The sequence below is a fragment of the Choloepus didactylus genome, chromosome 11 (genome assembly GCF_015220235.1).
Source record: "Choloepus didactylus isolate mChoDid1 chromosome 11, mChoDid1.pri, whole genome shotgun sequence".
Lineage (NCBI taxonomy): Eukaryota > Metazoa > Chordata > Mammalia > Pilosa > Megalonychidae > Choloepus > Choloepus didactylus.
Genome location: NC_051317.1, coordinates 1,484,435 through 1,508,643, shown reverse-complemented (window position 1 = coordinate 1,508,643; position 24,209 = coordinate 1,484,435). Strand labels below are relative to the sequence as shown.

The 24,209-nt window shown below is 41.7% G+C and overlaps 1 protein-coding gene across 3 annotated transcripts in view; it reads left to right on the top strand.

Moving 5' to 3' along the window:
* The window catches only part of LOC119506335 (gamma-aminobutyric acid type A receptor subunit pi), a 29,445-nt gene extending 5,746 nt beyond the window's left edge, over positions 1 to 23,699 (top strand). For 2 of the 3 annotated variants that reach the window (XM_037799337.1, XM_037799338.1), the window contains 8 exons: positions 3,936 to 4,003; positions 4,739 to 4,956; positions 6,988 to 7,070; positions 15,356 to 15,493; positions 17,876 to 18,028; positions 19,402 to 19,589; positions 21,188 to 21,220; positions 21,589 to 23,699. In XM_037799337.1, coding sequence (XP_037655265.1) covers positions 3,936 to 4,003; positions 4,739 to 4,956; positions 6,988 to 7,070; positions 15,356 to 15,493; positions 17,876 to 18,028; positions 19,402 to 19,589; positions 21,188 to 21,220; positions 21,589 to 21,891 — 1,184 coding nt within the window. In that variant the 3' untranslated portion in view covers positions 21,892 to 23,699. The remainder of the gene's footprint in view (positions 1 to 3,935; positions 4,004 to 4,738; positions 4,957 to 6,987; positions 7,071 to 15,355; positions 15,494 to 17,875; positions 18,029 to 19,401; positions 19,590 to 21,187; positions 21,221 to 21,588) is intronic. The other variant, XM_037799339.1, reaches the window with a different exon arrangement.
* Positions 23,700 to 24,209: the final 510 nt, after the last annotated feature.

The window sequence follows — 24,209 nt, the reverse complement described above, 5'->3', positions numbered from 1 at the left end:
CCTGTCTCAGCGCTAGGCTGCAAACCCCTTGAAGGAGTCTTGCTTCATTTACCTCACTAATCCCAGCAGCAGCTCAGTGCTCCGCATATGGCAAGTTGTCAATAAATATTTGTTGAAAAGGATGAGAGATGGATGGAGGGAATGAGGTCAACTACATACCTCTTCACAGGGCCCCAGTCTCTCTACTTACAAAATGATAGATTGAACCAAGGTGTTCTCTAAAGCCTCGTTCTGTGGAGCAGAAAGTACTGGAAAGAGCCTTGGAGTTGAACAAACCTAAATTTGGTTCCTAGCTCTGCTGCAGGTGCCTTCACTTTTCTGAGCCTCAGTTTTGCTTTCTGTAAAATGGGGCTAATACCTTCTACCTCATGGGGAGGATTATATGAGGTGATGGGCAGAAGCATGAAGCACAGTACCAGCCACATTGTTGGGGTGCAGTCTATTTTAACCCCTTTCCCTTCCTGCCCCTCCTTTCAGATGATAAAATTCTCTGGTCATATCTGAGTGTTAGTTTGGGTCCTCTAAGGAGCAGATGTCAAGAGGGGATTTGGGGAAGCAAGATATTTCTTGAGGCCATGGCTGTGAGGGGAAATGGGCAGGAGGAAGGGTTGCTGGAAGAACTGTCGGGCTGTGACACAGGTCTGGCCCCTGGGCAAGGAGAGACGGAAGGAAGGAAGGAAGGAAGGAAGAAAGGAAGGAAGGTAGGAAGAAAGGAAGGAAGGTTGGGTGTGAGTGTCTTAGACTGCAGTACAGTTTTAAGTGTGTTCAGAAGGGAGTCCTTGAGCCCAATCACCCATCAGAGGAATCTGCTGTCTCTGCGCCTCCCAGGAACAGGCCTGCCTTAGTTTCCCTGCTCGAGCTCAGTCACTGGTTGGACGCAGAACATGGGAACAGAGGCCTCAGAGCAGATAAGATGATAGATTTCAGAACACAGCATATGGGGCCCTCAGGCAATCACACCCCTTCATCAGTTGGAGATCCAGCGATGCATTTTCATGGCATCCTATTAAAACTTGGGGTCTTTTGTTATGGGACCTATGGAAGGTTCAGATTACCCTGATCTTCCCAGGCCTTATTGAACGCTAATGACAAGCATCTGAGTCTGCACAGCTTGGTCAGCTCCACTCAACAATTTCTCTTGTGTGGCAAATCCCAAACCATTAGGCCAAGACGCTGGCCTTCTTGTTCACCTGTTCACTGACCACAAGATGCAGGGCCCTTGGGCAAGGTGCTCATTCCGAGAACAGGGAGCTAGGGGCAGACCCAAGGGGTTTGGGGAGCAGGACCAGCTGGAATGAAAATGGGGCTAAGGCTCCTCAGTCAGAAAGAGGGAATGGCACCACGCCCACACCCCTTGTTACAGACCTCCTGCCACTCTGCCTCTTAAAGAAGCCTACATCTGTGCAGTAGCCTGGAGGCCCATGGAGGGGCCATTGCTCTATATGATATCTGTTCATCCAGGTCCTTAAAACACAAGACCTCCATAGGATTTCTCAGAGACTAAGCCCAAAAGAGCAGTTTTGCAAGCAGCCACCAGAGAACACCTTCCAAGAATTGACATTGACCTCTTTCCCAGCAGAAAGCTGCCCTCTGGTGGTACAGCTTAATTTTATAACTCAAGGGGAAGAAAGAGCAAGCACTGGGCCTTAGAAAAGCCAGTTGAAGCACAGCCTGCACTAGACTGTCTAGAAACAAACTGAAAAAAAAGAAAAAAAAATGGGCTGGAGTTTTATGTGCTTTCCTTTCTCCACATTCCTCAGGGAGGACAACTAATACTCACCAACTCAAAACGGATCTTGCAACCTACCTAACACAGCCCCTGTTGGTAGGCACTAATAGCCCTATTTTATGGGTGAGAACACTGTAGAACAGAGAGGTTTAGCAACTCACTGAAGGTCACACAGCTAGGAAGTAACCAGCATGGGATTCAAATACCTCTTTCTGACCCCAAGCTCCTCTTTTTGACACTGCACCATGCTGCTTATAAGAGCAGAAAGCCACATAGCTCCACACTTCAGTACCTTCCAGCATCTGCCGTCAAAGACCTTCCCCTTTTCCACCAAGTATTAACACTTAATTATTTTTTAATTGCGTCAGCTCTAAAACTCCACTTCCAAATGTCTTATCTACAGTCCCTGGCTTGGTTTCCTTGATTATAATTAGGTAACTTTGTCTGATTCCTACCAATTAGATGCTTCTAAGCTTCTTTTAATTCCACCCCTCCTCTTCCTGGTTAATGCATTGTCACAGCCGCCTGCGGCACTGCCGGTAATTTTCAGCAAGAGAATGCTATTGCATCTATTAACCTGGTGAGTACAGTTGTTCCTTTTCCAAAAATAGTAAGACTATGGAAGAGAGAAGAAAATGACGGGAAATGCCATTTATTGAGTCCCTGTTGTTATCTGAGAGACACAGTGCTGGGAACTTTGTACAGATAACTATGTTTATGAGCACCTTCTAGATGCCCGTCTCAGCAGGCACTGCTCATACATTCCCTCTTGCTGCCACTGTGCAAAGAAGCGGTCATTTAACCTTCACCGTGACCTGTGTTCCAGTTTGCTAATGCTGCCATTTTGCAAAACACCAGAAATGGATCGGCTTTTATAAAGGGGGTTTATTTGGTTACAAAGTTACAGTCTTAAGGCCATAAAGTGTCCAAGACAAGGCATCAACAATAGGGTTCCTTCACGGAAGGATGACCAATGGCATCTGGAAAACCTCTGTTAGCTGGGAAGGCACATGGCTGGCATCCACTTGTTCCCAGGTTGCGTTTCAAAATGGCGTTCTCCAAAATGTTGCTCTTGGGGCGTTTTGTCCTCTCTTAGCTGCAGCTCCTCTTCAAAATGTCACTCTCAGTTGCTCTCAGTTCTTTCAGTTTGTCAGCTCCTTTATATGGCTCCAGTTATTTAATTAAGACCTACCCTGAATGAGTAGTACCTTGGAAATACATTGCAAGTATTTCCAAGGTAACACCTCCTTGGAAATATCCAAAGTCTTTCCCATACTTGATTGAGTCACATCTCCATGGAAACATTCAATCAATGGATTCCAACCTAATCAACACTAATACGTCTGCCCCCACAAGATTGCATCAAAGAGCATGGTGTTTTGGAGGACATAATACATCCAAACCAGCACACTCTGTGAGGTCCTTAGTGTGACCCCCACTTGCAGGAAACAAACTGTAGCTCTGAAAGATTTGGTAACTCTTCCAAGATCACAGAGCCGGGATGTGACAGAGCTGAGATTTAAATGCACATCTTTCTGACTCCTGGGCTTCCTTTCACATCACCGGCCTAAGGCAGAGCAGACTTCACTGGCAGGCTTCCGAGAATGGCAGCCCCAGGCCTCTGTCTTGAGAGCTAAAAAGACGGGTGCTTTCTGGAGTTTGGCCCACCTGCTGAGCCTCCAGGTTTGAGGCCTGTACCTGGGCCCAAGTAGGAAGGGTTCTGGAATTCTGAATGGTTCAAGGTTGCTGGAGAGTAAAGGAAGAGGAGGAAAATGTCAGGAGGTAGGTGAGAGCTCAATCAGGAGCAACCTCAAAAGCTGTCTTGTGGTAAATGTAGTTGCTAGAGCGAAAGGAAAAAAAAAAAACAATCTGTGCACAATCACTCCAAATCCCTTTTAAATTTCTAAATGATTAGTCCCTTGCAAATACCGCCTGTAAGAAATAGTAAATATTTCACCCCTGAGGGCTTTAAAGTATGCACTAATGACATACAGTGTGTTCTCTTTCATGTATTAGAATTGCTTTTTATTTTTGCACATTTTTCATAGAAAAGAAAGGAACACTACACACCTTGGCTACTCTGAGAGGGAGAAGGATAGAATTTAACCTTTACTTTATATACTTTACATTACTTAAAAATTTTCCACCAAGCAGTTCTTACTTCTGTAATTTACGTAAGCCATTCTTGTTTTCTCTTCATTCTCAGGAGAACCAGTTCAGATAGCACTAACTCTCGACATTGCAAGTATTTCCAGCATTTCAGAGAGTAACATGGTAAGTGTTATCTTTTTAGATTCCTCCTGAGGAGCTGCTCTGCTTTTTAGTGGAGATACTATCGAGCTACTCAAACACAGAAATTTCTAGAAAGACTGTCAGCCCTCCTCCATTCTGAATGGCAGAAGCTGGAAACCTATCCCTCAAATCCAGACAGTGAGAGATCTTATTATACAGAGCGTCTGACTATCAGGAGGAATTTGGATTTGAAGGCCAAGAGAAGGGAAACCAGGGAGTGGAGTGGTGCATTCGGTGAGGGATAAAAATTGAGGAAAAGAATGAAAGTGTGGTGGGGAAGCCTGGATACTTTCAACAATCATCTCACTTAAGAAAGCATGTTAAAGACAAGGTGGAACTAAAGGCAGTTAGCCAAGAGGGCCGCTGTGCATTCTGGATAAATCGTGGATCACCCAAGCACTGAGCCCACCAAGACTTCCACAGTTTGGTGGAGACTTTGTGACTTGGGACAAGAGAAGCTTTCAGACCATGTAAATTTAGGCATCAAGCACGGTCCTATGGGGTCTCCTTTGGCCACTGGGAATTATCTAGAATGAATGAAGTGGGCATGTTCTCTTATTCCTACCAGCTACCACCCTGAAACATAACCTTCTCCACGAATGTCTACTCTTGGTCTAAGTGGAGGTAGGGACAGAGAGTAAGACCTGACCCCCTTTCCTTCCATTTTTGGGGCGCTTCTGCCCCAACCCCTGATCCATTCCACTCCCACACCCTCAGGACTACACAGCCACCATATACCTCCGACAGCGCTGGACGGATCCGCGGCTGGTGTTCGAAGGCAACAAAAGCTTCACTCTGGACGCGCGCCTCGTTGAGTTCCTCTGGGTCCCCGACACGTACATCGTGGAATCCAAGACGTCCTTCCTCCATGAAGTCACTGTGGGAAACAGGCTCATCCGCCTCTTCTCCAATGGCACAGTCCTCTATGCTCTTCGGTAAGGGGGCACCTGCCACCACAGGGTTGGAGGGTGCATGACTGGAAGACAAGGCATAGATACATCTTGGACAGTTCTGACCAGCACTGTAATAGCCACTATGAGGCCTGACTCTCCCGTCACCCTGCTTCTTTGGCCCCCTTAGCAGAAGGGCACCCTCTCAACCCTGTTCAGTTCATGCATCTACCAAATGCCTTCTCTGTGCCAGGCTCTGTGCTGGACAGAGAGCTGAATATGACATTGTCCTGTCCCCAGGGACACAGACATACAAACAAAGGAATGCCAGGGAGTTAGGTGCCCCAAGTCAGGGATGGGGCTAGTGGTTTGGGGTGATGTTAGAGGATGCTTTCAGAGGATTCCGAGCTGGATCTTAAAATGTAAATGGGAGTTGGCAAGGGAAGAAGTGAATGAGGCAGCAAGAACAGGTAGAGGGGCCTGTGAGGAGCTTTCCTTTCGTGGGGCTCAGTGGAGCTGGGCTAGCTCCAAAATACACCTCAACTCATCTGTGCCATTTTAGTACAGGCAGAGGATCTAGATGCAGTGCCCCAAGGCCTCTGCCACCTGCAGCCACGGGCTCCCCTCTGTCCCCTCCCCAAATCCCTGAGGACAAAAGTCCTTCCAGCCAATCATTGGCTGGAACAGGAGAGGTGCCCCTTAGTAAGGTGCCACCCGGGGCAGCTCTTGGCAGAGGGCAAATTTCTGCCTCTCAAGACTCTGCAATCCTAACACACCCAGAGGCCTCAGGGAAAGGACCAGGAACCAGATATTCCCAGGGTGGATCTTTAATCCCATGTAAAACAGTCAGAGACTGACATTTTAAAACAAGGGTGGAGCTAATCAGTAAACTGAATTGTTCATCTGACACTCCTGAGATGCACCCAACACTCTTTTAAGAAGCCTAAGCAGATGTCTCCCTTGATCCCCCATCCCCACCCCATTACAGTCAAAATTAACGAATCCTTTCCAAGCATTCCCACAGCATATATGTGTGTGTACATGTGCCTCTGTCTATATCAGGGCACATTACATAGACTATCTTGTGTAAGAATTACAAATCATGGATGATGGCTGATATACTGGGTCTAGAGTCAGACAGGTTTGGGTACAAGTCCCTGCTCTGCCTCTCGGCAGCTCGGTGATCTTAGGCAAGTTACTCAACAACCCTTGCTTCTCCCAACAGCAAAATGAGAATAATAACATTTTCCATTTTACAGAGCAGTTGTAAAAATCCAGAGGGATCGTGCATATGAAGCACTTAGCCCAGGAACTGGTCCACGGTCAGCACTCAGTAAATGGCAGCTGTCATCATTCTCTGTCTCCCCCTAAGGGAGTGTGAGCTTGATCAATGTGAGAGTGATGACATAATCACGTCCACTTCCCCCAGGTACCTAGCACAGTGCCTAATAATTAAGAGGTGCTTAGTAAAAATGCGCAACATTGAAGAAAAAGGAAAATTAACATCTGTTGATTGGAATCTCCAGTGTGAGGGCTTAACTCACATTTAATTGAGCTTCTTGGGTCTGAGCCCCAAGAATCAGTGTCCAGTGCCCTCTGCCACTCTCCACTTCCTCTGCAACTTGGTCCCCTAAAGGAGAGGAACCTGTGAGCCCAGCACCGCCAGGACACCTGCACTGCAGTCCCACTTCTGCCACAAAGAGCTCTTTGAACCTAAGCAAATCTCTTGTCAAATGGTCACAACAGTGACAGTGATAGCTGTCTAGCTCTTCACAGGTTTTTCATGAGGATGAAATAAAAAACTAGATGTGAGAGCATCTCAAGCCAATACCTAATTCTGTTCAACAGTGTTATTGGAACTTTTGCCTCTGACTTGAAAGCATTCCAGCTTCCACCACCTGGACCCCAGGTTTTTAACACCGCAAACCCCAAGGATGCTCTGAACACAGGCTCCAAACCACACATCCACTTTAAGAGTCAAAAGGAAAGTCTTCTTGGGGTGGACCTTGGAATGGAGCATATACTTTCTATAGCATCCCCATAACACTCTTCTCGAACCCATTTTTCCTTTTTTAGAATCACAACAACGGTTGCATGCAACATGGACCTTTCTAAATACCCCATGGACACACAGACATGCAAGTTGCAGCTGGAAAGCTGTGAGTATATGTCCCCCAGATCCCTGAGACGGATTTCATGGGTAATTAGATCTGTATATTCATGAAGAGTATCTATATATAGTGGCCTATCTGCTCTTGATGTGGATTCATAATGGGTTCAGCCCTTCTGCCTGTGTTACAGAAAGATTTAGAGTGCTCAAAGAAAAACCTCCTAGTGTTACATTTTGGGAGGTAGGACTATTGTGAAGTGTTACCAAATATTTCCACCTTAAAGTGTCATTCCTGACAACCAAAGGAAATGCTTTGATGAGGTTAATGGCCTAGGCCAGGGGTCAGCAAACTCTAGCCTGTGGGCCAAATCCCAGCCACCACCTGTTTCTGTAAATAGTTTTATTGCAACACAGCCATGCCTATTTGTTTACATATTGTCTATTGCTGCTTTCAGCTTACAATGACAGACTTGAGTAATAGAGACTGTAGGACACACAAAGCCTAAAATATTAGCATTCTTCTTTGCTGCAGAGCTTCCAAGAGCTTTTAATAAACAAATGACATGAAATTCCAAGAGGGAGTGGTAGCATGTCTCAGACTTCTTTAACAGGGAATCTCGTTTCATGGAGTATTTTGTGCGACAACTGTTTTATAGAAAGCACTTGGTGATGAAAACTGATCTAGACTAGCCCGAATACCTAAACTTTTAATGTTTTATTTATGCCTATCCAGCTACGATCCTCAAAGATCCTATGAGTCCAGGTGAATTTGTGATGAATCACTCATGACCGTGATCATCACCCACCCCTCCCACTCTTTCCCCACCACAGATCGAATCAGCTACCCAACGCCATAGGAGCTGATGAAGAGGTTGTGGTCCTTTCATCAGTGCCCCTTTTCATTTGTCAGCAGATGCGTCCAGGGCTCCTTTCTTAGCTCCAGGAAGGAAAAGTACTGTCATTTCTAGAAAAACCTCACTGTCCTTCTCGGAGTAAGTGGAGAGGCTAATGGGGAAAGACTTCTAGGAAGAAGTAACAAATGTATTATATTACCTCAATCTGCTCTTCTCCTGGTCTCCTTGACAAAACAGGTTTTCATTAAAAAATAAGCTAATAATAGCAAAAGATCTTTTCCTGATAAATATGATAGCATCCATCTATTGAGTGTTTACTACAGGCCAGGCACTGTACTGGATGCCTTCCTCAGAGTTTTGTGAGTAGATATTGGTTTTCCCATCTCACAGATAAAGAAACTGAGGTTCATTATGATTTGGTACCTTTCCCAAAGTAGCGACACTGAGTCTTGAACCCAGACAGGCTGAGTTCAAAGTCTTTGCCCCAGCCTCTGACAGCTCTTCCACTGGGCTGGTGAGTCACATAGGGATTTTGTTCCAGTGGCTGGTTGGTGATCTGAGTTATCCATTTGTTCCTGAGTGTACTATAAAGTGCTTTTAAACAGCAATATGGAGATAATAAAAAGCTGTGAATAACTCCTTTCCAGTTTTTTCATCATTTTTCACCAAATTGAGTAACCACATGATGTTTCTTTCGGAGTTCTCTAATCCTGCTGGAATGGTAGATTGATTTACAATGTGATTAGCACACTGTGGATCCCCAAATATTCCTGTATCAGTTCCTTTCCACTACTTAGGACCAAGGCTAATGTTTTTCCTTTCTTGTATGTTCTAAAAACATTTCTTCATGAAAAGTCTTTCACCTTATCCCAACACCTTAGTTCTACACATTGTCCCACTAAAGTCTCCAGATAGTCTGGGTGGCTGGTTGAGTTCCCTCTGTCTGCACTCATTTGAATGCATTCGATTCATCCATTCAATTTAATGCCTATTTTGGGTTAGACCCTGTGGTAGATGTCTGCTGTGTGTGTGTGTATGTGTGTGTGTATCAATGTTTCAGTCCTCAAGAAGTCTACTGTCTAATGGAAGGGATACAACTTTAAATAATTATGATAGGATAAACGATAGCAATAAAAAGTTATGCTATTATGGAAGCCTGCGGGAGTCAGAGATTTCCTAGGAGAGGTGTCACTTGAAAATGAGACTTAGGAGATCAGTGGAAGCTGGCCAGGAGAGGTCAAGAGGTGGGACTCAGAATCTGTTAAGGAAGCAATAAAGAACACAGCAAAGGTGAGAAATGGCAAATAACACAAATGAATCATTGACATTTATCATGCAATGGCTTCCAGCTTTTAAAAGAAGTTACCTGATATATTTAAAGCTTAATATTGTAATGTCGGTAAATGGGCATCTAAACTGCTGTCTGGGATTTGCTCATGGTGAGGAACAAGAATTTATTCTGAGTTGGCATGTACCAAATTAATTCCCTGACATTGGTCAGTCGTCTCCATCAGTCCTAAGTAAACCACCCTGAGTTATCCACCAAAGTTGGGGAAGTGACACCTGTGACAGGTATCCAGGAAAAACAATTCCAAAATGTGATTTATGAAGGCATCAGACATATGGTTTGTGCAAGGGGAGAACTAGAGTCAAGAGCTGGAGACCAGTGGGCACTCCTTACTTAAGGACACAAGCACGCCAATATCCGAGAAGCACAACCATTAGGCAGCAGTGGTCATTTTTCAGAGGTAGACATTTAATTAAAGACTCAGGCAGACAGATTAATTATCTTATTGATTAAATGCATGCATACCCTTCTTGAAGCAATGCAGCTGTTTGGTGACTGAATAAAACTTGAGGTTATAAAAAAGAGAACTCATTTTCAGCCCCATGTGGAAAAGGCAGTTGCCCTTCATGGATTCTGATTGCGCACATCTCAAATCCCAGGAGCGAGATTCTCCTGGAAACGTCAGCACTCTGCTTGCACAAATACTGTCCCCAGGGAGCAGGGGATGCCTTCACTGAATGTTTACCGGCAGTTATTTGGGTACATAGCCCTCACCAGGGGTTTATTTGTTTGTTTGTTTTAACACCATCCCTATAAAAGAATTGATACTGGGCCACCCTTGCCATAGCCACCCAGGGACAGAACCATGATAAAGTAATGATTGCGAGCATTTACTAGTTGTAAAAGCAAAGTGCCCAACTAGGAACTCATATGACTCATTTTATAGGTTTATTTTTTATTTTTTTTGGTATACTAGGCCTATTTGGACAGCTAGCTTCATTACATTTTTTGTATTTCCAAGGGAAAGCTCATGGATCCTTTTTTTTTTTTCCTGGAAATCTCCAAAATCTACCCTAAGGGCTGGGAAATAACTCCTGCTGGATAGTGGATCCAATTAGCCAAGACTTTAACAAAATATTAGTCCTAACACTAACATCACATTTTCTAGCAGCCTTTGAAAATGAAGGCAGTAGAGTTTCGTATTTAATATCACAGGTACTGGGATAACTTGAGTTTTTCTCATCATTAACCATGTGAACCTTGGTGAGTAACAAACCTCTCTGGGCCTCAGTTTCTTCATCAGTGAAGTGGGCAAAATACTAGTATCTGATTCAAGGAGTTAATTTTTAACAACTTTATTGAGGTTTACTTTATATGCCATAGAATCCACCTGTTTTATGTGTGCAATTCAGTAATTTTTAGTAAATTTACAGAGTTGTGCAACCATCAACAATCCAGTTTTAGAATATTCCCATCACACCAAAGAAAGTCCTCATGCCCATTAGCAGTTGCTCTCCTTTCCCCCTTCTTCCCAGCCCCTGGTAACCACTAATCTTACTTTCTGTCTCCATGAATTTGCCTTTCTGGACATTTCATGTCATTGGAATTCTATATGTGGTCTTTTGTGTCAGGCTTCTTTCACTTAGCCTAATGTTTTTTTTTGTTTTGTTTTGTTTTTCATTTTTATTGAGATTGTTCAGATACCATACAATTATCCAAAGATCCAAAGTGTACAATCACTTGCCCCTGGGTACCCTCATACAGCTGTGCATCCATCACACTTAATTTTTGTTCAATTTTTAGAAACTTTTAGAAACAGACAAGAAATAAAGTGAAATATGAAAAAAGAAAAAAAGAAAAGGAAACTCTAAACCTCCCCTATCCCTAACCAACCCCCCTCAATTGTTGACTCCTAGTATTGATACAGTACATTTGTTACTGTTTATGAAAAAATGTTGAAATACTACTAACTGTAGTATATAGTTTGTAATAGGTATATAGTTCTTCCCTATATGCCCCTCTATTATTAACTTCTAATTGTATTGTCATACATTTGTTCTGGTTCATGAAGTGATTTCTAGTATTTGTACAGTTGATCATGGACATTGCCCACCATAGGATTCAGTTTTATACATTTCCATCTTTTGACCTCCAACTTTCCTTCTGGTGACATATATGACTCTGAGCTTCCCCTTTCCACCTCATTCACACACCATTTGGCGCTGTTAGTTATTCTCACATCTTGCTACCAACACCTCTGTTCATTTCCAAACATTTAAGTTCATCCTAATTGAACATTCTGCTCATACTAAGCAAGAGCATCTACATTTCTTCCACAAGGCAGGAGGGAGAGTCAAAGAAGGTAGAGAGGCAAAAGAAAGAGGAAAAAAAAAATGACAGCTAGGAAGCAGCAAAAGGAAAAATAACCTTAAATCAAAGTAGAATAAAGAATCAGACAATACCACCAATGTCAAGTGTCTAACATGCCTCCCCTATCCCCCCCTCTTATCTGCATTCACCTTGGTATATCACCTTTGTTACATTAAAGGAAGCACAATACAATGATTCTATTAGTTACAGTCTCTAGTTTATGCTGATTGCATCCCTCCCCCAATGCCTCCCCATTTTTAACACCTTGCAAGGTTGACATTTGCTTGTTCTCCCTCGTAAAAGAACATATTTGTACATTTTATCACAATTGTTGAATACTCTAGATTTCACCAAGTTACACAGTCCCAGTCGTTATCTTTCCTCCTTTCTTGTGGTGTCTCACATGCTCCCCATCTTCCTCTCTCAACCGTATTCATAGTTACCTTTGTTCAGTGTACTTACATTGTTGTGCTACCATCTCCCAAAATTGTGTTCCAAACCACACATTCCTGTCTTCTATCACCCTGTAGTGCTCCCTTTAGTATTTCCTGTGGGGCAGGTGTCTTGTTCACAAAGTCTCTCATTGTCTGTTTGTCAGAAAATATTTTGAGCTCTCCCTCATATTTGAAGGACAGCTTTGCTGGATACAGGATTCTTGGTTGGTGGTTTTTCTCTTTCAGTATCTTAAATATATCACACCACTTCCTTCTTGCCTCCATGGTTTCTGCTGAGAAATCCACACATAGTCTTATTAAGCTTCCTTTGTATGTAATGGATTGCTTTTCTCTTGCTGCTTTCAGGATTCTCTCTTTGTCTTTGACATTTGATAATCTGATTAGTAAGTGTCTTGGCGTAGGCCTATTCATATCTCTTCTGTTTGGAGTACGCTGCGCTTCTTGGATCTGTAATTTTATGTCTTTCATAAGAGATGGGAAATTTTCATTAATTATTTCCTCTATTATTGCTTCTGCCCCCTTTCCCTTCTCTTCTCCTTCTGGGACACCAATGATACGTACATTATTGTACTTTCTTTCATCCTTGAGTTCCCGGAGATGTTGCTCATATTTTTTCATTCTTTTCTCCATCTGCTCCTTTGCGTGTAGGCTTTCAGGTATTTTGTTCTCCAGTTCCTGAGTGTTTTCTTCTGCCTCTTGAGATCTGCTGCTGTATGTTTCCATTGTGTCTTTCATCTCTTGTGTTGTGCCTTTCATTTCCATAGTTTCTACTAGTAGGTTTTTTGAACTTTTGATTTCTGCCGTATACATGTCCAGTGCTTCCTTTACAGCCTCTATCTCTTTTGCAATATCTTCTCTAAACTTTTTGAATTGATTTAGCATTAGTTGTTTAAATTCCTGTATCTCAGTTGAAGTGTACGTTTGTTCCTTTGACTAGGCCATAACTTTGTTTTTCTTAGTGTAGGTTGTAATTTTCTGTTGTCTAGGCATGGTTTCCTTGGTTATCCAAATCGGGTTTTCTCAGACCAGAACAGGCTCAGGTCCCAGAGGGAAAAAATATTCAGTATCTGGTTTCCCTGCTGCTGTGTCTTAGAAAATTGCTCCACCCTTTGATGCCTCGGGTCACTGTGCTTTTCTGCCCAGCAGGTGACACCTGTTAACCTGTAATTCTTGACTGGTGTGAGGAGGTATGGCCGTGTTGCCCCAGGCTCTGGGGTCTGGTTCTGAATGGAAAGGGTCCCACCCCTTTCCTCCTAGAGAAGACAGACCCCTCAGGTGGAGGTCATTAGCATTTCAATGGTCTCACTCTGCTTGTGGTGTCTCCACCCTTCCCAGAGTCACAGCCCTGGAAACTAAAAATGACTGGGGCTTTCTCCACTGAGCCAAAAACTAAACAGATAGTCCCCTTCAGACCCAGTCCAAGACAACCCTCTGGCTCTCCCAGGTCAGTCGTCACCCAAAGCCTCTGTCTGTTTTTTGGGGCTGTGTACCTGTAGTGAGCAGTTCACACTCGCTACTTAAAACCCCAGTTGGAGCTCAGCTGAGCTGTATTCGCTTGCTGGGAGAGAGCTTCTCTGTGGCACCACGAGGCTTTGCAGCTCGGGCTATGGGGGAGGGGGTCTCCCGACCTGGTTCCACAGGTTTTACTTACAGATTTTATGCTGTGTTCTCAGGCATTCCTCCCAATTCAGGTTGGTGTATGATGAATGGATGGTCTCGTTTGTCCCCCCGCAGTTATTCTGGATTATTTACTAGTTGTTTCTGGTTTTTTGTAGTTGTTCCAGGGGGACTACTTAGCTTCCACTCCTCTCTATGCCGCCATCTTGCCTGAGTCCCAGCCTAATGTTTTTGAAGGTCATCCTCGTTGTAGCATGAACTAGTACTTCGTTCCTGTTTGTTGCTGAGTAGTATTCCTTTGTATGGATAGACAACATTTTATTTATCCATTAGTGATTGGAGGACATTTGGATTGTTTCTGCCTTTTGGCTATTACGAATAATGCTGTTTGAACATTCGGGTAAGAGTCTTGGTGTGGAATATAATTTTATTTATCTTGGGAAGATACCTAGAAGTAGAATTCTAGGTCACATGGCAAGTTTACATTTAAGTTTTTAGGGAACTGCCAAACTGTTTTCCAAAGTGTTTGAACCATTTTATGTTCCCACCAGCAATGAATGACCATTCCAGTTTCTCCACATCCTTGCCATTTGATAACGTCTGTCTTTTTTATTATAGTCATTCTAATGGGTACAAAGTAGTATCTTATTGTGTGGTTTTGATTTGTGTTTCCCTGATGACTAATGATGTTGAGCATCTTTTCATGTGCTTATTAGCTATTCATATGTTTTCTCAAAAAGATATTTTGAGGATTAAATCAGATGATGCTCTTATAAAGTGCCAATAAATGTAATTGCTCACTAAAAATAAATGTTATTATTATCATCATCATCACCATCACTGCATCATCATCATCATCCACAGGTCTTGGGATTAAAACTTCCTGAGTTATGATCCTGGTTCTGTTTTGTGCTTGCATTGTTATCTTGAGCAAGATACTTCCCCTCTCTGAATCTAAGCATTTTCACCTATAAAATGGGTAATACAATTCCTCAATTCTAAGGCACAAGCACAGGTTGAATCATTTTTTAGGAAAAAAGTAAGCTCTATTTTAAATATATAAATCAATTGTAAGACCTACCATGATTTTAGAAAATATGAAAAAATGTCCATTTTAGAATTGAAGAAATATAGAAATGTCTACCTTGCAAATATGTGAAAACATTAGGTATAATGTATAAAATATTTAACATAAATGTTTAATAAAAGATAGCTGTTATTATTATCAACTATACTCATAAAGCTGCATTGAGCGTCATCAAAAGCATGTGTTTTACAGACACCAATAAAGTGGCTGTGAGTTTTTTGTTTTTTTGTTTTTTTTTTTCATTTATGCCAATATGGAAATAAGAACAGACCAGTTTTAAAATGTCTGAGGTCACTATCAAAGCTGTTAGACTGTACTGAAAGGCAATATCTAGCATAGGCCTCTGTGTATTCATAGATATGTGTTCAATAAATACTTATTTAATGAAGGAGGCTGCTTCTGCAGGCTCGTCATCTACCAGGTCTATACTACCAGGTCTTAGCATAGGACCAGTTCTTGACTGAAGACAAATAGTCCTAGCAGTTCACATCTTTCTAAATAGACATCACAATTATGCTTGAGAGATCTTGCCAAATTTTGCATGGAATCATACTTAGACTTATCATTTAGACAGAGCTCGTGCTGCCTCCATTTCATAGCATTTTCCAGACCAGTCAATCTGTGGCATCCTTGCACTGACAATGGCACCATTTTATTTGCCAGGGGGCTATGATGGAAATGATGTGGAGTTCACCTGGCTGAGAGGGAACGACTCCGTGCGCGGGCTAGAAAACCTGAGGCTCGCTCAGTACACCATACAACGGTACTTCACCTTAGTCACCAGATCGCAGCAGGAGACAGGTAACTCGTAGGACAGAGTGTACAAAATACAAATAACCGAGGTGGAGGGTTGCACTTTGTCAGAAATATCATCTCCTCTCCTTTTCAGGAACCCCTCAGTAGGGTGATGGGAGGAGCAGGGATTGGGCTTGGTGCTTTTTTTTTTTTTTAACTGTTTTACTTTGAAATACATTTCAAACTTACAGAACATTTGCAAAAATAATACAAACCCCATACAGAGAACTCCAACATACTCCTCACCCAAATACCCAGACCCACCAACTTTTAACATTTTGCCACATTTTCCATATCACCATCCATCCATCCATCCATCCATCCATCCATCCATCCATCCATGTATTTTCTAAACATTTGAGAATAGGTTTATACATCATGCTTCTTGAACACTTAAGTCTTCCATGTACTTTCTCTAAGAACAAGGATATTCACTTATGTATCCACCTTAAGTACATTTATCAAGTTCAAGAAATTTAACCTTGATAGGCTTGGCACTTTTACCTGTACTGCACCCCATATTAAAACGGTTCACTGAGCAGCAGAGCTCTCAACCAGTTCTGAGACCCGGTCCTCTTTATCTCCAGATATTTTCTAATGATTGCTCAAATTCCATGGCTCCCCATGCATAAAACGTTTTAGCATTTCTAACTGTAGAACTGGTTCTCCACCACTCAAGGAAAAAAAATTAAGAACACAGTTCACAAATGAAGAAGACGTCTGTGCCTGACAACAGCACAGACACCCTAATTATTCTAAGCTTGGCAGGCAGGAATTACTTGTTAACTTTATTTGCCATTGGATCTCTTAATCTTAAGGATTTTTAAGTAGATATTTTCAAAAAGAGGTATGATTTAAATATAAGCCATTGGCTTTTTCTTCTCTGTTCCTCCTGATATTATTAAGAATGTTTATTCTCATCCATATTTGCACCCTTGAAAAGTACTATGTGTTTTAATTGAGCCTGAATTACATTAAAATCGTACATACAGCCAAATGATGACTACATAAAAAATAGAAACTGAAGACTGCATAAAGAAAAGACTGGAAAGAAAGTCGGTTTTTCGTATTTTTCTTATTTTCTGAAATTTAAGTAATTACCATATATTATTTTTTGTAATGGACAAGCTAATTTAATATGCTTTATTTAAAAAAAAAAAAAAACGAGTTCATAAATTGGAGTTACGCTATCATATATTTTACCAAATATGGATTCCTGGTTTTGGTTGTTGCAAAAATAGTTTTTATCTTTCAGAATTAATTTCAGATAAAACCTATCTACTTAAGATATGAAAGAAGGTCATTATTTGGTCAAATATTGATTCTAAGTGTTTTTTGTAACATTGACTTTCATCAAGGGAATGAAGCAAACATGTTGAATAATAGACAATCTCCGGACCAGAGAGCATAAAACGTGGTTTTCAATTTGGCTCTGCCATTAACTGTGGGTCTTTAGACAAGTCACTTAAAGTCTCTGTGCATCAGTTTCCCCACCTACAAAGTAAAATAGCAGATGCTCTCTAGGGTCCCATAAACCCCCCAAATTATATATTTTTTTATTCAAGCCCATATCTCTCGAGAGACATTTCTGTTGTTTTAGCTATTTAGGGGTATAATTGTAAACTCCACACTTTAACTGGGGGGGTTGGAAAGGTGAAGGGTTTGCACCCATTATTATTCCTGTCTTCCCAACTCCACTCTGAGTCAGACTTCTATTCCCAGAGGACAACCCTTTTGCCCTTCCATCCAGCCTACGCTGGCCATGACCATTCTCTCTACAGTTTGCTCACCTCCCCTTAATGGAAGCACTACAGGAGCATAGCTTGGTACTCTAACCCATGGGCATAAGTTTTGTGCTATGGTAGTCTATTTGCCACACAGAATACCATTAATGATAGCTCTCCATTACTTACATTCCCCACGTGGGAATATATTGATAGTTTCCTAAGGATTGCCCTGAAGTATTAGGGCAATCTGGATCTGGAGAGCTCCTGAAATCATCAAAAATTGAATTCCATGCATTAACATTTTGACATCAGATCTATTTCATGATATTCTTGGAAAATGGATCGCCACCTATAGGCTTTATTCAGCAGGTATTTATTGAACTACTACTTTGTGCCTGCAGGACTGAAAAGACTCAGGGTTTGCTTCCATGGGGCTCACCATTTAGTAGGAGTACTATGACAGAGAGAGGCACAGATGGGGGATATGAGTGAGAGGCATCAGCACCCCTAGAAATCTTGTTCTGTGCCTGTAACCATGATGTTCTATTTTGCTGAATAGCAGAAGGCTTGAATGTGAATATAGCTATGTTAAACATTCCATAGGGAAACCATCCTGCTTTGTGAGAAGACATTACTTCACATATCTTGTTTACCTTATCAGGAAACTATACACGATTGGTCTTGCAATTTGAGCTTCGGAGGAATGTCTTGTATTTCATTTTGGAAACCTATGTTCCTTCCACTTTCCTGGTGGTGTTATCCTGGGTTTCATTTTGGATCTCTTTGGATTCAGTTCCTGCAAGAACCTGCATTGGTAAGCAGCTCCAACAGGAAGTTTCCAAGTTCTGGCTTATCAGGTCTTTTTTTTTTTTTTTTCCTTCTACCATCGGTTTCAATGATTTTCACAAAGAAGTTCCAGGAGTTGGTTTCTTGAGAGTTTCCTTTACAAATTACAGAGAGAAAGAGGGAGGGAAAGAGACTGATTTTAGGAGTAGTGTTTTTTTTTTTTTTTCCATTTTTCTAATTTTAAATTCAGTTTTACTGAGATATATTCATATACCATACAATCATCCGTGGTGTACAATCAGCTGTTCACAGTACCATCATATAGTTGTGCATTCATCATCCCAATCTATTGTTGAACATTTTCCTTATACCAGAAAGAATCAGAATAAGAATAGAAAATAAAAATAAAAAAGAACACCCAAATCATCCCCACCTTCCCACCCTATTTTTTTCATTTAGTTTTTGTCCCCATTTATCTACTCATCCATCCATATACTGGATAAAGGGAATGCAATCCACAAGGTTTACACAATCACATTGTCACCCCTTGTAATCTAAATTGTTATACAGTCGTCTTCAAGAGTCAAGGCTACTGGATTGGAGTTTGGTAGCTTCAGGTATTTACTTGTAGCTATTCCAATACAATAAAACCTATAAAGTGTTATCTATATAGTGCATAAGAATGTCCACCAGAGTGACCTCTCGACTCCATTTGAAACCTCTCAGCCACTGAAGCTTTATTTCATTTCATTTTGCATCCCCCTTTTGATAAGAAGATGTTCTCAATCCCACGATGCCAGGTCCAGATTCATCCCCAGGAGTCATATCCTGCATTGCCAGGGAGATTTACACCCCTGGGAGTCAGGTCCCACATGGGGGGGAGGGCAGTGAGATCACCCACCAAGGTGGCTTAGTTAGAGAGAGAGGGCCACATCTGAACAACAAAGAGGCACTCAAGGGGAGACTCTTAGGGACAATTATAAGCAGGTTTAGCCTCTCCTTTGCAGTAACAAGCTTCATAGGGGCAAGCTCCAAGACAGAGGGCTCAGCACGTCAAGCTGTCAGTCCCCAGTGTTTGTGAGAACAGGAGTAGTATATTTTTAAAACTTAAGTTTTGCAACAACATATAGGGGAAAATATGATTAGATAGTTTTGCATACTGACCTCCCTCCAAGGAGAATACAGAAGGTAAAACACTTAGAAAATCACCTTTCTCAGAGCTATACAAAATGGAGAAGGAAACCCTATTCCAGAAGGTTACAGATCTCTCAAAATGTGGTATGTTTTATTCCTGCATCCTGTGCCCAGCCTGCCAACTCCTGAATGGAGACCATCTGCCAGTTAATGGTGGAAGATTAATTGGGCCCTGGCCATGGGAACATTTCCTGCCTGTTTTCCCAGGAGTGACCACTGTATTGTCCATGACCACACTGATGATAGGGGCCCGCACTTCTCTTCCCAACACCAACTGCTTCATAAAGGCCATCGACGTGTACCTGGGGATCTGCTTTAGCTTCGTGTTTGGGGCTCTACTGGAATATGCAATTGCCCACTACAGCTCCTTACAGCAGATGGCAGCCAAAGACAGGGTAAGAATTTTGCAGGCCTTGTACATCATTCACCCCACGTGCCATGTGCTGGTCAGTAGAGATGAACCAGACCTGGTTCCTGCCCTTGAGTGACTAAATTTGCTCCAGTGGTTCTTAACTTTGCTCAGGTGGGAGCATCTGGAAGTCATATCACCCCTTGAAACACATCATTCTTTTTGCCGAATGCAATGAGATACTAATATGTTTAATTTTCCAGCAGAAAATAACTGCTATCTGCATGCAACATAAAATCGCAACCACAAGAACAAGCATTCATGAAAAACCCGATATCAAACAAGATATGATCAACTAAATTCACAAGTGTTCAGACTAATAATACTTAGTCTTTAATCTTAGTGTTGCTTTCTAGTATTCTGAAGTAATTCAGGTAGTGGATTAGTGGAAAATGTATGGAAAAATTAAATGGCAACAAATTTCTTGATTAGAATATTTTTCTGCTAATTGGAAAAGATGGTCATTATTTGATGTGGTAGTAGAACACCTGGTCTAGCTCTCAGAGTAATAATAATGGCTATAATTCATTGAGAATTTACATGCACCAGGCACAGTAACAAACCCTTTGCAAATATTATGTCATTGAAAATGCTCCTAACAACCCAGTAAGGTTGTTAGTTCCACGTTATAGTTTCAGAATCTGAAGAATAAGAAGGGTGAGTGACTTCCCAGGGGGCAAACAGGAAGAGGTAGAGCTGGGATTCGAACCTAAGTCTCATTTACTCCAGAACCTGAACATGTATCTGTTAGTCCCACTTGCAGTGGGCAATGAGGCATGCTCTTAACTTTCACTCATCACAGGCCCATGGAATCCTGAGATTCTTCAGAAGCACAGTTTAAGAGACATTGGCATACTGAAGCTCATGCTAACAAGCCAAGAAAATGATAGGGATCCGATACAGAAGAGGTGCCCTTCTCAGCAAAGTGCCAGGAACCTACATGGTCAAAGAGTGAGGAAATTAAGAATCAGAGCAGCCAAATACCCACCAGCCTTTTCCTGTGTGTTTGACTATTGTGAACAATATTTCATGTGATATGTTACCCAAGTCCTAAAGGCAAATGACTGTGTGCTGGCCAAAGAGCAATGCAGATTTCATTTATTTTATTTGCTGTAGGCGTCCTTCAGGGGACAATGATTAATTACCCAAGATAACCCTGGATTTGTTGGATTGGCAATGTATTGTTGTGAGAGTAATAATAGGTGTGATACAAGACATTTACTTATAGAATGTCCTAGACACTTTATCAAGTCTCATTTAGTCAACCCAGCAACCCTCTCAGATGGGTACCATATTGTCCCAGTTTTACTGTTAAGAGGAATCTGCCACTCAGAAAGGTGAGGTAGCTCATCCAAGACCCCACACCTAGGAAGTGGCCTGGCCGAGGGTACACACCGCACCCCCTCTGACTTCACCATATTCACCACATGCTGTGCTGTTCCAACCATGTGGGAGAATGGCAACTCCCTGGAATTGCGGGGAACATCCCTATTTCTGTTTGAGTGGCAACGGACTTAAAATACTTCTCTTCTCTCTCATTTCTGTTCTCTCTCATAATCAATGAACCCCATCCTCCCGGGATAGAATGGAATGCATCAAACACCTCAGTCTCACGAGGTAGGTATTACATCACCATTTTGCAGGCAAGGAAATCAAGTCTTAAAGGGATTCACCTGACTAAAGTCATGTAATAGTGGATTTGAACCCAAGCCTGAGCATTAGCCATTTTCCTGCTCTGTATATCCAGAATGGACAAATGGTTATTCTTCCCGTTTTACATGCTGGTGACCTAGAGATAGATGGCTACAAACAAGATGACTCCCAAGTCTGGCTTGCCAGCCAATTTCCAAAGCACTGAATGCCACTCTTTATTAAATCTAATTATTCAATACTTAGGCCTCTAAACTTTTTATTAGCTGAGTATCCACTTATTTATTTTACTGAGTTGAGTCCTTCAGAAGCTAACTGCATTGTCTATGAACTAGGGGAAGGCAAAAGAAGTGGAGGAAGTCAATATTACCAACATCATCAACAGCTCCATCTCCAGCTTCAAACGAAAGATCAGCTTTGCTGGCATTGAAATCTCCGGTGATAATGTGGATTACAGCAACTTGACAATGAAAACCAGTGACAAGTTCAAGTTCGTCTTCAGGGACAAAATGGGCAGGATTGTTGATTATTTCACGATTCAAAACCCTAGTAATGTTGATCGATATTCCAAATTACTGTTTCCTTTGATTTTTATGCTGGCCAATGTATTTTACTGGGCATATTACATGTATTTTTGAGACTTGTACCTTGAATTTTGGATATATCATAGATCTTCGATAGGATAAGGCAATGATGAAATGGCATGCTAATCCAAGTGTGTTCACTAGCCTAATGGTGCTACAAGTGACTATATTAATATCTAAGCATTTCTCCACAAACACAAAAAATGGACCTCCAACCATTTCCCTGAGCTGTGTAGAAGTGCTAGCATTACAGAATCCTGTGATGAAAAAATCAGCCCATTCCTGTTTTATCTTTATGAAGGACATCCCTGTGGAGCCTGAGATTACAGAACTTCTCAGAGCTAACGATTTGCTCACTGGTTCCCTGGTCTGCATTTTTGACTTATACAAAAAATGAGAAGACCATTGCATATATTGGGTAACCCTCAAGTGCCATGGGTTGTTTCTAAATTAATAATACATGATATTTACTGAATCTCTGCAATGCTTATAAAATGCCTTGTTGCTTTTTTAGGGAGCAACATTTTTTACTTTTTATTTTTGATTAAAATGAAATGTGGCCCTAAGTCAATTCACTTAAGTCACTGCACTAACTTGATACTAAAATGAGTATTTATTATTTTTGTCCCCCAAAATCACCCCCAAATTCTGCTAAGTCCTCCCCTTGAAAAATCAAATGTAAGTGAAGAAAAATTATGTTTTTAATCTCAAACATAAATTTCTTGCTTCCAAGAAATAATGGATTCCCCAAACTGGAAGGACCCTGGGGTTTCAGCCCCTACTATATGTATCTTATCATTTTGCTATTATATGCACCAGTCCTACACAATGCTAAAGCTCTTTCCCCACATCAGGGATAAAAATGGAAGAAAAAAATTTTTTTTTTACTTATACTAGGCGTTTTAATATGAGCTATTTCATGAAGACTCTCAAAATCGAGTCCATTTCCTAGTTGCCTTTACTTGCATACTGGTGAAGTGCTAAAAGTACTGGGTTGACACATTCAGAGAGTCCCCTGTCATTTCTACTACGCTGACATTGAGCAACACTTTCCCCAGCAGCAAGATCCCTGCATCCTTCCAAGAGGAGCATTTATTCCTGTGTTATAATCATCAGGAGTGATGCTTAGCAGGTAATGAGCTGTATTATCCAGGAAAATTGACTTAGCTGAAGTAAGCTGGTCTTTGATCAGATCCCTGATCCTCCTGGCTGGACTGCTTTGAGTGACTCATCATTGCAAGAGCTGGAGAATGTGCCCCTGGGTGCAGAACTTTCTTAGTAATAATGGGACATGTTATAGAACCCATGTTCAGACTGAAGATGGGGTATCTTCTCATTTTAATATAAGAAGAAGCACAATTATACATCTCCCTCATGCTCTTCGGCCAAGCTCAGCCAACAGCACCACAACTGGTGATTTGTGAGTGTGTCATGGTGGAAAGCGTCCAGATCAGCCTCAATCATTTTAAAGAATCTTGCCATCTTCGACTCTTTTGCTCCCTTTTCTAGCAAATGCATGTCTTTAGCCTTCCTTTCAGCAATAAACCATTGCTTTGGAAGACCATTTCTCTTCTGTAGGTCCCTATATCCACAGGCTCTCATTCTTTTTCCTTTATGATAACGTCTCACAATTCAGTTTCTATGGATTTGATTATCTGAGTTTTTAGCAGTAAAATGTTTCAAATGGGGATGTGGAGGGGGGGAGTTTAAAAGAGGTGGAATGTAGTTTTAGAGTTCAATTGTATTTGTGATTTTTTTTAAGGCCTAATAGGAAATATTTCCTCTCTGAAATCCCACTCAAGCAGTATATAAACAAAAATGTAAAGATGTGAAACTGTGAAATAAATACACCATATGAGTTACCCACCAAATCAAGTAATCATCTATGGAATGAGTGTTGTACAATAACATATGGAAAAAATACATTATAGTGCAAATTCAGTGGGCTCACACTTTTCTATCCTCATGTTCCCCCCACCTGCGATAGTACACATAGACATTTGTGCCCATGCACACATGAGCGCACACATATTCACATTCCTTACTATTTCCCAATTTTTCAGTTGGCTAAAGCTGTCGGAATGCAATATACTAGAAATGGGTTGGTTTTTTCAACTGAGGACTTATTAAGTTGCAGATGTACAGTTCTAAGGCCATGAAAATGCCCAAATTAAGGCATCAAGAGGTTGATCCCTTCTCTGAGGAAAGGCTGATAGCATCTGGGGTTCCTCTGTCACATATGAAGGAAGGCACATGGCTGGCTCTGCTGAGTCTTCTCTCTGAGGTTTAGCTTCTGGTTTCTGTGGTTTTCTCCAAAATGTCTCTGGGCTTCCATCTCAGCTTCTCTGAGCACTCTCAAAATGTCTCTTCCT